This window comes from Nannospalax galili, unplaced genomic scaffold (assembly GCF_000622305.1).
Source record: "Nannospalax galili isolate Female #2095 unplaced genomic scaffold, S.galili_v1.0 scaffold1421, whole genome shotgun sequence".
Lineage (NCBI taxonomy): Eukaryota > Metazoa > Chordata > Mammalia > Rodentia > Spalacidae > Nannospalax > Nannospalax galili.
This window is the reverse complement of record NW_008345746.1, coordinates 1,055,861-1,069,911: the sequence shown is the minus strand read 5'-3', so window position 1 is coordinate 1,069,911 and position 14,051 is coordinate 1,055,861. Positions and strand designations below refer to the sequence as shown.

The following is a 14,051-nucleotide window of genomic DNA, read 5'->3' as shown; positions in this document are numbered from 1 at the left end:
TGTTGGGTCCCAGGCCCTTGACTCTGGGTTTGGTTCTCATGGCATGCTTCATTTTCTGCTGCGGGAAATTTCTAGCTCAGTAAAAGGATAAATGTGTCCAGTCTCAGTGTTTGTCCCAAGTGACAACCCTTCCACCCCAGCAGATGACCCGTCGTGTACATAACCACCAGCTGTGGTTGTCCACTATTAGGGTACACCATGCATCCAGGATCCAGTCTTGTGACTCCCTCTAACCTCTGCATTACAGACTTCTCACTTGATTTCCAAGCACTTGGGAATTTTCCAGGTATCTTTGTTACTGATTTCAACCTCAGTTTTATGGCCTGAGAGCTTGACATTTTAATTAACACCATGAGAAGGACCATGATCTGTGTTTTTACTGTCTCGGGACACTGGACTGTGAAGGCCTGGCGCCTCCCTTCCAAGGGTAGCAGCAGAGACATAAACCTGCTCTTTGCCACCCAGGAGGCCCAGGCAAGGCATGACTCCCAGTAGTGGCTTCCGGAAGGCCCAGGAAGACTTCTTAACTGCCTGATCATGGAAGCACGAGGCAGCGCCACTGTCCTCCTGCAGAAGCCAGCAGAAGGGCCGGAAGCCACAGAGGAAGGGACTCTGTGCAAGCTTCCCGCCTTCCACTGCTGCACTGGAAACTGTTGCCTCAACCTAACTAGCAGCATCTGTCAACCAGCTACACTGGCTGGGCAAGGCTGGCAGGTCCACACCCGTCTCAGGCTGACTCTCCACAGGCCACCCTGAGGTAGAGACTGAAGCTCACAGTCCGTAGAGGACTCTGCTGCCTGCCTGTTGCCTGTGGACATTGACCAATGTTTTGTCCTGGTGACTAGAACTGGCTCTGAGGCCCCCTGGATTGGCTCTGAGTCTCTCATGCATCCTGGTAGAAAGGGAGGCAGTGTGGACTGATTCACTGACAGAGATGTGAAGGTACCCTATCTCTACTGAGTACTATGTAACAGACTGCCAACCTTGGCATAGCCAGCAGCCTGTGAGCTCAGGGTTCAGGCTAAACTGCCCTGCCTATACCCTGTAGGCCTGACCATGACCTGCTGTCCTTACCTTGTACTACCATCCTAGGTGGTGAGGGTGTGAAGTACAGAGCACCGTGCTGAAAAAACCACCTTTAGAGGCCTGGGTCTAGGCCAGAGCCGCCTCTAGCCCCAGGAAGGCCTTGAATCTCCCTTCTACAATGTTAGGTGTTCACGATTCTCTGTGGCCCCAGGACCCTGGTCCTGGGAAGATGGGTAGGCAGGGAGGGCTTCTGCTCCCAGAGTACTTCCACTTCCCTCTCTCGTGCCCCTGGATGGGCCAATCAGAAGGCAGGCCATCAGGGACTGTCCCCCTGCGGGAGGCCTAGCCATCTCTGTGGCGTCAGCCAGAACCCATCAGGAAGTGCATAGCCACACAGCCTCCCTTGTGGCTCCACCCTCCTCCAGCCAGGGAGCATCTCCACACTCCAAGGCCCAGGCTCCTGGTGTGCCTGCCTGCAGCTTGGGCAGTATCTGGCTGGCAGGTGACTCTTGCAAGACCCAGAGGTAAGCTCAGCTAGAGTTCCCTTCCTGGAAGGTGGCTGGAGGCCCATGGCAACTCTGGGGATCCTGAAGGATGTGCCCCAGAGCAGCAGTAAGTGCCCACGGCCAGGCGGCCTTCTCTGTTCTGCCCATCCCTTCGCTTAGTTGATCCTTGTTCACTGCAGGGATGTTCATGGTGAGATTCTAGCGTGGGGACCATGTGGCTATAGGCAGTGGGTCCAGCTTTCTGAGACCTGCCCACTGGGTTACCAGATGAATGGTGCAAGATAACTCCTCAGGAAAGAAAGCCTACCATGGCCATCTCTGCAGCCTATGATCTAACCCAGAGGAGCTTAGGGGTAGGGGACTGGGTCAGGCTCTGTGGCCACCTTAGCCCAGTCCCAGAGCCAGTGAAGTCACTGGTTGAGTTTCCATCTGTCATTGGTAGAAGCAGTGGTTAGTCCCAATGTGAGTGGTCCCCTTGGGTGGAGCTGATATAGTCGATCCCCGGCGTGTAGTCCACAGGTCAGGGCTCATCCGAGGCAGAAAAGCATCGAATTTGCTGGTACCCAGCACCTGAGGACTCAAGCGAAAAGCCACAACAGCTTTCTGGAACTAGTTGACACTGGCTGCCTTTTGCAGTGTGCCCCAGTTGGGCAGGGTGACAGACATGCTCTGATGGCTGTTCCTCACTTGCCCTCCCAGAATAGCACAGTGATACAGGCAGCTGCCAGAGGGCTGTTGCATCACTGGCTGGCCGAGAAGGAAAGATGGAAGGACATGAGGCCTGTCAGAGAATGAGGAAGTCACACACAAGCTTAACTCCCTGGCAGTGGGGGAGGCCCCCAGCCAACCTGCCCATCACTCCGGCGTGGACACCAGCCAGCCAGAGTCCACAGCCACACAGCCATACAAGGAGGTGCCTTGCAGTCTGGCCACCAGAGGGAAAGCTCCTCCCATCATTCACGTACCTGGGGGAGCTAGGCGGTAGCCACGTTCGTGGCACCAGGACACTTTGGGGTCTCTGGGAGCAGAGGCCAGAGAGAGTACTTTCTTAGACCCCCGCCTGTCCCTTCCCTGACGTGTCCAGGTGGTTCAGGAGGAAGACCCGAGGGGGCAGAGGGGTAAGGCAGCCGCTTGGGGAAGGTGAAGCTGGCAGGGTGAGGCCACTATGCCTCTACTGTCCCTTGGAAACTGGCCATGGAGCCGGAGGCTTGAGGCCCAGCCCTCCTCCGATGTCCGTGGGATGAGTCCCTTGTGTCCTTGTCCAGAGCCCTGGCCCGGCACTCGCAGGTGTGAGCCTTGGTGTGGGCTGAGTGCCGCAGAGGCAGCAGGGAGCAGAGGCGGAACACCTTCTCAGTCACCCACTCCAACAGTAGCCACGGCCTGCGGAGGACATGTCAGACTATGAGAATGAGGACGAGTGCTGGAGTGCCCTGGAGAGCTTCCGGGTGAAGCTCATCTCTGTCATTGACCCCTCACGCATCACACCCTATCTGCGGCAGTGCAAGGTCCTGAACCCAGACGACGAGGAACAGGTGCTCAGTGACCCCAACCTGGTCATCCGTAAGCGGAAAGTGGGTGAGTGCTGCTTCCATATCAGCAGGCCCTGGGCCCTCAGGCTCCCCCAAGACACTGGCCCAGAGGCTGCTATATGCTCTGCTGCCCTGGCCTTGACCCTACCTGGCCCAACCTTCATGCAGAGTATGTGAATGGCCCCCTATAGCTGCCTGCTGCTGCCCAGAGGAGGGGAAGGGCGTCCCACCACTGCCCAGGCCCCTGAGAGCCATGGGAATGGAGGCAGCACCTGGTTTGGTCCCCCTAGACTGAGATCTGCAAAGGTGCCTCATTCAGTGATCACAACCCTTCTGCTCAGCAGGGCCCCTGGGGTGAGGGGTGGGGCCTCCACAGCCTGGGCTCCCTATCCAGAACACATGCCCACTGTGGCCAGCCCTCTTGGGCTTCCACCTGCCCAGACCTTGGCCCTGACCTTGCCTCTTCTACCTGTAGGTGTGCTCCTGGACATCCTGCAGCGAACAGGCCACAAGGGCTATGTGGCCTTCCTTGAGAGCCTGGAGCTGTACTACCCACAGCTGTACAGGAAGGTCACGGGCAAGGAGCCCACACGGGTCTTCTCCATGATCATCGGTGAGAGGCATGAACATGGGGGACTGGTGCTAAGATGGGGAGGGTCAGAACCAGGGTCTGCACTGGGGGTGGGGTCAGGGATGTACTGGAGGTGAAGGAAAGTGGTACAAGTCCTGTGTGCACGGAGTCTGGTGCGCATGGTATGTGCTGGGGAGTGGTCCCTGGTGGCTACTTTTGGGTGCTCAGGGGCTGGGCTCTCTGGGTTGCTGAGGTCCTGCTGGCCTCCTGGAGGGGAGCACTTTCTCCTCCCTTTCCCATTTCCAGCCTGTGAATGTTCACTGAGAAGCAGTGGTTCCTCCAAAGTCCCATCCACAGGACCTAGTTTTCACTCAAGAGCAGATTCCTATAGTTCGACCAGGGTAAGGTGTGCTCCTGAGGGGCCAGCCGTAACCTTCTTGGTTCTCATTCATCTCATGAGGGTCTTTATAAAAGTGGACAGAGGCCACTCGTGGTGGCGTACACCTTTAGTCCCAGCACTCTGGAGGCAGAGGCAGGCGGAGCTCTGTGAGTTCAAGGCCAGCCTGGTCTACATAGTGAGTTCAGGACAGCTGGGGCTACAGGGAGACCCTGTCTCAAAAAAGACCAAAACAACAACAAAAAAGTAGACAGGGCAGGGGCTGGAGAGACGGCTCAGCGGCTAAGAGCACTGGCTGCTCTTGCAGAGGACCCGGGTTCGACTCCCAGCACCACATGGTGACTAACAACTGTCCGTAACTCTAGTTCCAGGGGATCCAACACCCTCTTCTGACTTCCTTGGGCATTTCATAACACCAATGCACTTACATACATGCAGGCAATACACTCATACACATAAAATAAAAATAATAGATAATTTTTTAAGCTTTTACAATTTTATTTGAATTTTAAAAATCCTCAGAGCAGGAGAGCTAGTAATCTTGGCAGTTGCCTTGAGGAGGAGAATGGAGGGGACACGACGTGGGGGTCAGACGCATGGCTGACTGGCAGCCACATGGCTGGGAGAAGGAAGACTTAAAGTAAAGAACTACATGATGCTAGGGGCAGCCCAGAGCCTTAAAGAAAGGCACGAAGAAGAAAAGGAGAAATTATGCCTTTCAGAAGGGTGGACAGGCTCACAGAGACCTACAGGATTGCGGCTCCACCAAAGTTCTGCGCCAGTAGGCGGGATTCCAGGCCGGAAAAACTGGCTATCTCATTAACGCACTAGGTGTTCCACCCATCTAGTTAGCATGGCCTGCCTTCCTGGGGGTGGTCCTATGACCAGGTGATTGACCAGTTAAACTTACACAAAATGGAGGGGCTCAGGGTATTACATTCCCCACTAGCTCTAGGACATAACTCAAATCTTTGACTTGTTTTGATTTTGAAGCTCCTATTGGGTCCTTAGGACCATAATTTTGAGGCATTTGGATGCCTCTTGCTCTATCCAGTGAGACGTTTTAGGAGGCTTGGACTCACCGTAAAGGCTAGAGGAGTATTACCAGAGACCCAGGAAAACTCAATTACACCAGAATTATTGGCGTAAAAACAGCAGACCTCACTCAAGGCCATGCATGAGCCATTGGTAACCTCTTCAGAGGGTGGTGTGATGAGACTAGGAGGCAGGAATTAACTCGCAGTCAGGGTGAAAAGACCCCAAAGAAAAGTAGCCAGTTTCTTCCTTGGCTAGAAGTCACAATGTCCTTGGGCCCCTTAGCAGCCTGGTCTGTATCAGAGTCCAGAAACGTCCAAAGTATTTGAAAACTGTTGTCTAATCCCTAAATTTTAAAGGTTACATCTTGGGGGGAGGTAATATTAGAGCAACATATAACCCCTGAAACCACCTGATGGGCACGTACCTTCAATCTTACTGAAGGGTGTGTCTACAGAACAGCTAGAATGGGACTCTCACCATGGAGACATGCGCATATGAGGTTTCTATAGGTTTCTATAGGTTTATCTCTATAGCAGAGAGAAAGGGCGGAAGCACTTCACCTCAACCCAGGTCTCTCAAGGGTCAAGAGAAGTCCTTGTGAAAACAGGCGTTGCGGGCTCTGCTGCCCTGGGTGTCGCCACCCTAGCCATGGGTAATAAAAATTTTAGGCATCTAAGCTCTCAGATAGACACAGACATCGGACATCTACAGGACTCCAGGCAGTTGGAGAGACAGGTTAACTCAACTCCCTAGCTAAAATGGTGCTACAGAACACAAGGGGGCTGGACCTACTGTTCCTAAAGGAAGATAAAATATTTTTTTAAAAGCTGGGTGTGGTGGCGCACACCTTTAATCCCAGCACTCAAAAAAGACCAAAAATAAATAATAAATAAATGAATAAATAAATAAATAAGTAAATAAATAAATAAATAAATAAAAGAAATAAAAGTAGACAGGGCCAGCAGGAGTCCTGACATGGAAATGGCCCTGGGTGGGGAGTTAGAATCTCAGTCCAAGGCTGGACGTGGTGTCGCACACCTTTGAGGCCAGGACTGGGAGGCTGGGGCAAGTGGATCTCTATGAGTTCAAGGCCAGCATGGTCTATATAGTGAGTCTGTGAGGAGCAGCGAGGCAGACTGGACCTGGTGAGCACATTCACCCCGAGGAAGGGAGCCTTCCCACAGACAAAATCTGTGGGAGGCCAGCAGTGCTCTCTCTGCCACTCAAGCTTCTGGTCCTCAAGCTCACAAGGCTAAATGAGGCCAAGGCCTGGCTGTGGTGGCACCGGGCTCTGCAGGAGACAGCCACAGGCTCCACATGACACTGCTGGGTCCCCAGATGCATCAGGGGAGTCAGGCCTGACGCAGCTGCTGATGACCGAGGTCATGAAGCTGCAGAAGAAAGTGCAGGACCTGACGGCACTGCTGAGCTCCAAGGATGACTTCATCAAGGAGCTGCGCGTGAAGGACAGCCTGCTCCGCAAGCACCAGGAGCGTGTGCAGCGGCTCAAGGAGGAGTCCGAGCTGAGCAGCCGGGAGCTGAAGCGATGCAAGGATGAAAACTACGACCTGGCCATGCGCCTGGCACACCTGAGCGAAGAGAAGGGCGCAGCGCTCATGCGGAACCGTGACCTGCAGCTTGAGGTGACTGTCCCGCAGTGGGAACCAGAGGGAGGGTGACCTGGAGGAGCCTGCAGCTGACTGGCTGCCTGCCCATAGGTGGACCGGCTCAGGCACAGCCTCATGAAGGCAGAGGATGACTGCAAGGTGGAACGCAAACACACCCTGAAGCTGAGGCACGCCATGGAGCAGCGGCCCAGCCAGGAGCTGCTATGGGAGCTGCAACAGGAAAAGGCTCTGCTGCAGGCCCGGGTGCAGGAGCTGGAGGCCTCTGTGCAGGTGGGGCTTAGAGCCCCAGACGGGGCAGCTGCTGCAGGGGCTTTGGTGGTGTGGGCAGCGCCCGGCAGGGCATCGTGGGCCTCCTCCGCCACACTATTGCCCTTTGCCACCTTCAGGAGGGGAAACCGAACAAGAACAGCCCCTACATCCAAGTACTGGAGGAGGACTGGCACCAGGCGCTGCAGGAGCACCAGGAGCAGGCCAGCACCATCTTCTCCCTCCGCAAGGACCTCCGCCAAGCCGAGGCCCTCCGCGCCCGGGTGAGAAACGAGAGCAGACCAACAATGTCCACCCGGAACCCGGCCCGTGGAGTCTGACGTCCACCGGGAACCCGGCCCGTGGAGTGTGACGTCCACCCGGAACCCGGCCCGTGGAGTCTGACGTCCACCGGGAACCCGGCCCGTGGAGTGTGACGTCCACCCGGAACCCGGCCCGTGGAGTCTGACGTCCACCGGGAACCTGGCCCGTGGAGTCTGAACCAGGCTCAGTGTCTCCTCCTCCCAGTTTGGTACATAGCCGTCTCGTGCCCAACAGTGTCTTCATCCTTCGGGCATAGAGTGTGGCCCGTGGTGGCTGTGGTCATGGGATCTGAGCAGCCTAGCCTGCTGGGCTACCAGTTTCTGTGCCCCCCACCCCCGCCAATCCCAGATGTCCTGATCATGGGTGCTCCCGAGCCATCACTGTTTCCAGCCCGGGGGCCAGGTGGCAGAACGAGGTTAAGGCTGAGTGGTTGCTTCCCACAGTGCACGGAGGAGAAGGAGATGTTCGAGCTGCAGTGCCTGGCCTTGCGTAAGGACTCCAAGATGTACAAGGACCGCATCGAGGCCATCTTGCAGCAGATGGAGGAGCTTGCCATTGAGCGGGACCAGGTGGGTGCCACATGTGTTCAGAGGGTGGGAACAGAGGGGTTGATCTCCTGTGTGGGTGTGCCGGCAGCAGGCTTGGAGCAGTGGTCAGTTTTATTTTTGTGTATGTGTAGGTACATATGTATGATCTTTCTTCATGTGTGTGAGTCCAAGTACCCCCATTCCATTGTATGTGTGTGGAGGTCAGAGACAGCCCGGTGTGAGCCCTCAGCTCCCACCTTGTCTGAACCGGGACATCTTGGTTGTTCATCCCGGCATAGGCCAGGCTAGTAGAGTTCCAGGGCTTCTCCCGTCTCTGCTTCTCATCTTGCCGTATGAGCATGGGGATTAGAGATGGGTGCTAGCTACTGTGCCAGCTTTCTGTGGGTTTGAGGAATTTGAACTCAAGTCTGCACATTTGAATGGCCAGCACTTTACCCACTAAGCCATCTCCCCAGCCCATCAAAGCATTTTCAAATGACAAAAGTAATACAAGCTCATTCTAAAAACACAAACAGGCTGGAGAGATGGCTCAGTGGTTAAGAGCACTGGCCGCTCGTCCGGAGGACCTGGGTTTGGTTCCCAGCACCCACATGATGGCTAACAACCATCTGTAACTCCAGTTCCAGAGAATCTGACACCTTCTGACCTCCAAGGGCACTGCACGACGCAGGCGCAACGACGCAGGCGCACTGACATACATGCAGGCATTGCACACATACACATAAAAATAATAAAAATATTTAAAAATACAAACAGTGAGGAGGCTACGACCTTCTTCACCCCCAGTCCTGCCCCCCGGGCTCTGCTCCTGCCTCCAGTCCCCTCCAGTCCCCTCCAGTTCCCTCCAGTTCCCTCCAGTCCCCTCCAGTCCCCTCCAGTTCCCTCCAGTCCCCTCCAGTCCCCTCCAGTTCCCTCCAGTCCCCTCCAGTCCCCTCCAGTTCCCTCCAGTCCCCTCCAGTTCCCTCCAGTTCCCTCCAGTCCCCTCCAGTTCCCTCCAGTTCCCTGCAGCCCTTGCTACAGACGTTCTTCAGTGCTGCACATGGACAGCTTCATTTTCTCCATCTTGTTTTTATGAGAATGGAAGCTTTCTATGTCTTGTTCTAAACACTTAAAAGAGCTGGCGGAATTCTTATGTTGGGACCAGGTGTCTCTGTGAAGGGCTGTTTCGGCCTGTTTCGCAGATCACTAAAACTGGTACCATTGCTGCTTCAGCCCACCCTGGAGGTAATCAGCAGTGTGGATCAGCATCCTTGACACCAGCACCTGGAAGCCACTTGAAGAGAGACTGCCTCAGAGAGCGAGGCTGAGGCACCGGGCTTGCGCAGTTGGGGCTCCCTTTGGCCCTTACTGGGTAGGGCTCCAGGCAGGCCAGGGTGGGAGACCTCTGCAGGGGAGAGGGAGCTGTGCATGCAGCTGCTGTGGCTGTGGACTGGGAGCTGGTGATGGCTCTCTGGTGCAGGAAGTAGCAGCTCGCTACTGTGAATTCAAGACCAGCACATCAAAGTGAGTTCTAGACCAGCGTGGACTATAGTGCAAGACCCTGTAAAAAGAAAAAAAAGCAGTTGAGCCAGGTGTGGGTGGCATATACCTGTAGTCCCGGCACCCAGGAGCTGTGGAGACCGGAGGGTTAATTCAAGGTCATGCCTCAGCTAGTGAGTTTGAGGCCAGCCTGGGATCCATGAGATTCTTAAAAAACAGAGTGGATGGGGCTGGAGAGATGGCTCAGCGGTTAAGAACACTAGTTATTCTTGCAGAAGACCTGGGTTCAAATCCCAGCACCCACATGGCAGCTAACAACTGTCTGTAACTCCAGTCCCAGGGGATCCGACAGCTTCTTCTGACCTCCATGGGCATTGCATGAGACGCGGGTGCAGTTACATCCATGCAGGCAATACACACACACACACACACACACACACATAAAAAAAAATGGTGGAGGGAGCTGGCTGATAGGACTTTTCTGTTTGTTGAACTGGTGAACCAAAACACAAAAGACAGGTACAAAAATAAATCCTCCTGGAGAGATGCTCAGTGGGTAAGAGCACTGGCTGCTCTTGCAGAGGACCTGGGTTTGCTTCCCAGCACCCACATGGTGGCTGACCATAAAATAAAAATAAAAATAAAAATGAATGTCATACTCAAGACGGTTCAAAGCGATCATGGTATTGATAATGAGGTTGGTTTGATGAATAGAGTTGATCATTTAAGATAAAAATAAGAACAACACACATCTTTTTTTTAAATTTTTTATTATTTTTATGTGTATGCGTGCACCCGTGTTGTGCAATGCCTGTGGAGGTCAGAAGAGGGCTTCGGATTCTCCTGGAACTGGAGTTAAGGACGGTTCGTAGCTGCCATGTGGGTGCTGGGAATTGAACGCAGGTCCTCTGTAAGAGTAGTCAGTGCTCTTAATCGCTGAGCCATCTCTCCAGCCCCTCAATCATGTTCTTTTTATTTATTTATTTTTTGGTCTTTTTGAGACAGGGTCTCCCTGTAGCCCCAGCTGACCTGGAACTCGCTATGTAGACCAGGCTGGCCTCAAACTCACAGAGATCCGCCTGCCTCTGCCTCCCAAGTGCTGGGATTAAAGGCATGCGCCACCATGCCCGGCCCCATCAATCATGTTCTTAATGTTAACCTGTATCCAGAATTTACAAAACACACACGCACACACACACCACGTGCCAGTGGGACACAGGTACATGCTGACTGTCCACGGGGATGGAGCACTTCTTAGGACATGGGGCCCTAGGAACTCTCCTGAGTATTAAACATGGATATTTTTAGTTGTTTCTTTGGGCTGGTTTTTTCTTTTCTTTTTTTGTGTTTTGTGTAGCCCAGTCTGACCTCAAACTCACTATGTAGCCAAACATGATCATTGGCTCCTGATCCTGTCTCCCAAATGCTGGGATGATAGGCATGTGCCACTCCACCCAGCACAAACAGCACCACCACACCAGGAGCCCTGCTTCAGCACTTCTAGCGACAGAGGAGGGCAGCTGGAACCCAGCCAGGTGCTCCAGTGGAGGTTGGGGACAGTGCGCCTCCGGTCAGGCCCCCTGCTGAGGTGTCCCCTCCACTATTCCTGCAGGCCATGTCCTCCCGGGAAGAGCTGCACGCACAGTGTGCCCGGAGCTTTCAGGAGAAAGACGAGCTGCGCAAACACATCCGAGAGCTGGGGGAGAAGGCGGATGAGCTGCAGCTGCAGCTGTTCCAGAGTGAGGGCCGGCTGCTGGCTGCTGAGGGCAGACTCAAGCAGCAGCATCTGGACGCACTCATCCTGGTGGGCCTCATGTCAGCCCCGTCTGCAGTAGTCTGGGCAGAGAGGGAGCTGGGTGGGCCATGCCCATCCCGAGGGGGTGACGCAGCCTTGGGGCATCCCCAGTCCTAGCCTGGAATGGCCAGCGCCCTGCTAGGAGCCTCCGCAGGTGCCTGGGCTTTCCTGTAACTTCCTCTGTGGCTCCTCATGGTGTGGTGAGGGCTGTTGGTATAACTCAAGGTCCAGGCAGCACACAGGACTGCTGGACAGAGGCCTTGGCCAAGGAGTAGCCACACTCAAGTGGCTTGGAACCCCTACAGCCCACTGACCAACTCCCCTTTCTATGCCCACAGAGCTCTGACCTAGAGGACAGTTCACCCAGAAACTCCCAGGAGGTAAGTGTGACCCAAAGGTGGGCACAGGGTGGGCCTCTCCCTGGTTCCCCAACCTTCACCAGAACCCACACTCATCTCCCACAGGGTCCTGTTCTGAGCTGGGCTGTTCCTTCTACCCTACCCTGGGCTAAAAAAAGGCAGAGTGCTGGCCAGGGTGTTGACCCAGGCCTCCATCTGCATGTGGGGCAAGAGGCAAGGGCAGTACCCACATCCTGGTCTCAGGGTGGGGGGCTTCATGCCTGGGTTCCCCTTACCTTATTGGCCTAGCATAGTCCCTGAAGAGCTTTGTGTAGGGGGTGAAGGAGATGCTGTGCCAGCTGAGGCACAGGAGTCCAGTGGACAGTGGGGCGGGCTAGGTCCAGTCCTGGGATGGGCAGTGGTGGCTTGCAGCATGGCCTAACTGGGTGGCATGTCTCTGTCTGGAAGCTCTCACTGCCCCAGGACCTGGAGGAGGATGCCCAGCTCTCAGACAAAGGTGAGGAGATGGGGTACCCTACACTGCCAGGAAGCCTCCCCCAGCCCAGAGGCACCTGGGCTGTGGCCTCCTGGCCTCTCTGAACCCTGGCTGGTCCTCAGCACACACAGCTGTGTGACTGCCTGCTTCATCAGTATTCACGATGCACACGCACACATGTGCGTGCGTGCATGTGTGTGTGTGAAGGGCTATTATCAGGGCAAGGACACCCAATGAACAAGGAGAGACTGTGACTGGAACCTGGGGCTTGGTCTATGGCTAAGAGGTGAGTGTGGAACCCCCACCCTACCCAGGCCCATCTTCCCCTTCCAAGCTTTCTCCTTAGGACGGAGGTAACAGTGAGCCAGTGTCCAGTGAGCAAGTAAGGGACAGGCCTACGGATAGGGCAGCAGTGAGAGAGGAGGGCTGTGTCCTGTCCATAGGGGTGGGCTGCCAGGCAGGATCCTCCTGTGCCAACTTGGAGATGGGAGTTAGGGGAGCTGGTCAGAATAGAATGTCCAGTAGGCTGCCTGGAGGTTGAGGAGTGGGAGGCATCAGGTGGGAGGTGGAGAGCCTGGTATAGGGAGGGGCCCTGGAGCTTTCGTGAGAAGTTGAGACAGACTTCCTCAGCTCAGCCTGACCCCAGCCTCTAAGCAAAGGCAAAAGGGGAACAAGTGGTACGGATGGAGAACTGTGGAGGTGGGTTGCCCACCACAGCCCCCAAGACCCAACTTAAGACCCAACTTGAGACACTGAGCTCCGTGTGGGCGGATCCTTGGCGGGTGTGCCAGGAGTGAGGCATGAAAATGGGGGTGGGGGGCTACTGGGTTCCTGGACACTCTGGGCTGGCTCCTCCCCCAGGATGCAGCTGTGGCTTGGAGTGCCTAGCTCATGCTCCTGGGCACCTTCTGCTTGGGGGCCTGAGTGGCCTGGTCTGCCCAGGTGCTGGTACATGTTGGAAGGGTCTGATCACCTGGAAAGCTCTTCTAAATCACTGCAGTGTGTTTACCCTCACCTCCAGAGGCCCTGGGTCCTCCATTAAGGCTGTCCCCACCCCTTCCATGGGACCCACAAGGCACAAAAAAATGTTGGCATACAACCAGGGACATGGATTGGTACATACATGCATGGGCAAACTGTTTTGGGGCCCAGGAGTCCCTCCCCCCCATCCATCCTAGTATGCTTGGGGACAGCCAGCTGGTAGGGAGCACTGGACGGTGCTGGTGTCCAGCAGCCTGTCCCACTGAGGCCTCCTCCTGGCAAGAAAGGGCTTAGCCTATCCCTGTCTGTAGAATGCAGTCTACACCACACTCAATGTGAGGCCACCCCACAAAAGCCTGTAATGCTGGCATGGGATACTGCTGGCTGGGCAGTAGGCAGAAGGAGGTGGTGGCCATGTGGGGTGTGGCCCTACTGGTGGTAGAGCCCACAAGCACCAATGGCTCTTGCTTCCAGGTGGCCTGGTGGACAGGGAGAGCCCAGAGCAGCCTTTCTTGGCTCTGCGCAAGGAACAGCTTTCACAGACACATGTAAGGCCACCTGGGGTCCCTGCAGCCCCTGATAACCTTAGGGATCAGAGTGACCCCACTGAACCCGGGGACAGCTGGGGATTACAAGGCCTTGGCAGTGGAGGAGTGTGCACACACGTGCATGTGCATACACACGCTTGGGTAGGTTACGGACGTGAAATGGAATTCCTCTTCCTGGACAGAGCCCTAGACTTGGGGCAGGTGGACGCAGAGGTGGGGGAGGGCAGTCATGTTCTGGCTTCCGGGGAACCTTAGCAACAATGTGTTGTCCACCGTGACTGGGAATTCAGCGTCCTTGTTTACTACAAGGGAGTCCCCTCAGCCATCCTGGCAGAAGGGCTAGTACCCCCCATGCTCAGTCACCTCCGAGCGCAGCAGGCCATACTGCTGTAGTCCCAGAGCCACGGGATCCAGCTGCAAGCCCCGTCCGTTTTGCAGGACACGGGCCCCAGCAGTGGGGAGCCTCCGGAGAAGGAGCGGAGGCGCCTCAAGGAGAGCTTTGAGAACTACCGCAGGTGAGGGGGAGGACCGGGCGTGGGGTGGGGTTGTCGGGGTGGCCCGGAGGACTGGGGGCGGTAATCGGAAGACGGGGGCGTTGTCG

The 14,051-nt window shown here is 55.5% G+C and overlaps 1 protein-coding gene across 1 annotated transcript in view; it reads left to right on the top strand.

Moving 5' to 3' along the window:
- Positions 1 to 1,461: 1,461 nt before the first annotated feature.
- Positions 1,462 to 14,051, top strand: part of Card9 (caspase recruitment domain family member 9) — a 13,139-nt gene continuing 549 nt past the window's right edge. Inside the window, exons 1-12 of the mRNA XM_008841946.2 lie at positions 1,462 to 1,550; positions 2,903 to 3,107; positions 3,537 to 3,674; positions 6,406 to 6,710; positions 6,786 to 6,965; positions 7,082 to 7,225; positions 7,709 to 7,834; positions 10,905 to 11,096; positions 11,426 to 11,467; positions 11,894 to 11,942; positions 13,377 to 13,450; positions 13,889 to 13,965. Of these exons, the coding sequence (XP_008840168.1) occupies positions 2,924 to 3,107; positions 3,537 to 3,674; positions 6,406 to 6,710; positions 6,786 to 6,965; positions 7,082 to 7,225; positions 7,709 to 7,834; positions 10,905 to 11,096; positions 11,426 to 11,467; positions 11,894 to 11,942; positions 13,377 to 13,450; positions 13,889 to 13,965 (1,511 nt within the window). The 5' untranslated portion in view covers positions 1,462 to 1,550; positions 2,903 to 2,923. The remainder of the gene's footprint in view (positions 1,551 to 2,902; positions 3,108 to 3,536; positions 3,675 to 6,405; positions 6,711 to 6,785; positions 6,966 to 7,081; positions 7,226 to 7,708; positions 7,835 to 10,904; positions 11,097 to 11,425; positions 11,468 to 11,893; positions 11,943 to 13,376; positions 13,451 to 13,888; positions 13,966 to 14,051) is intronic.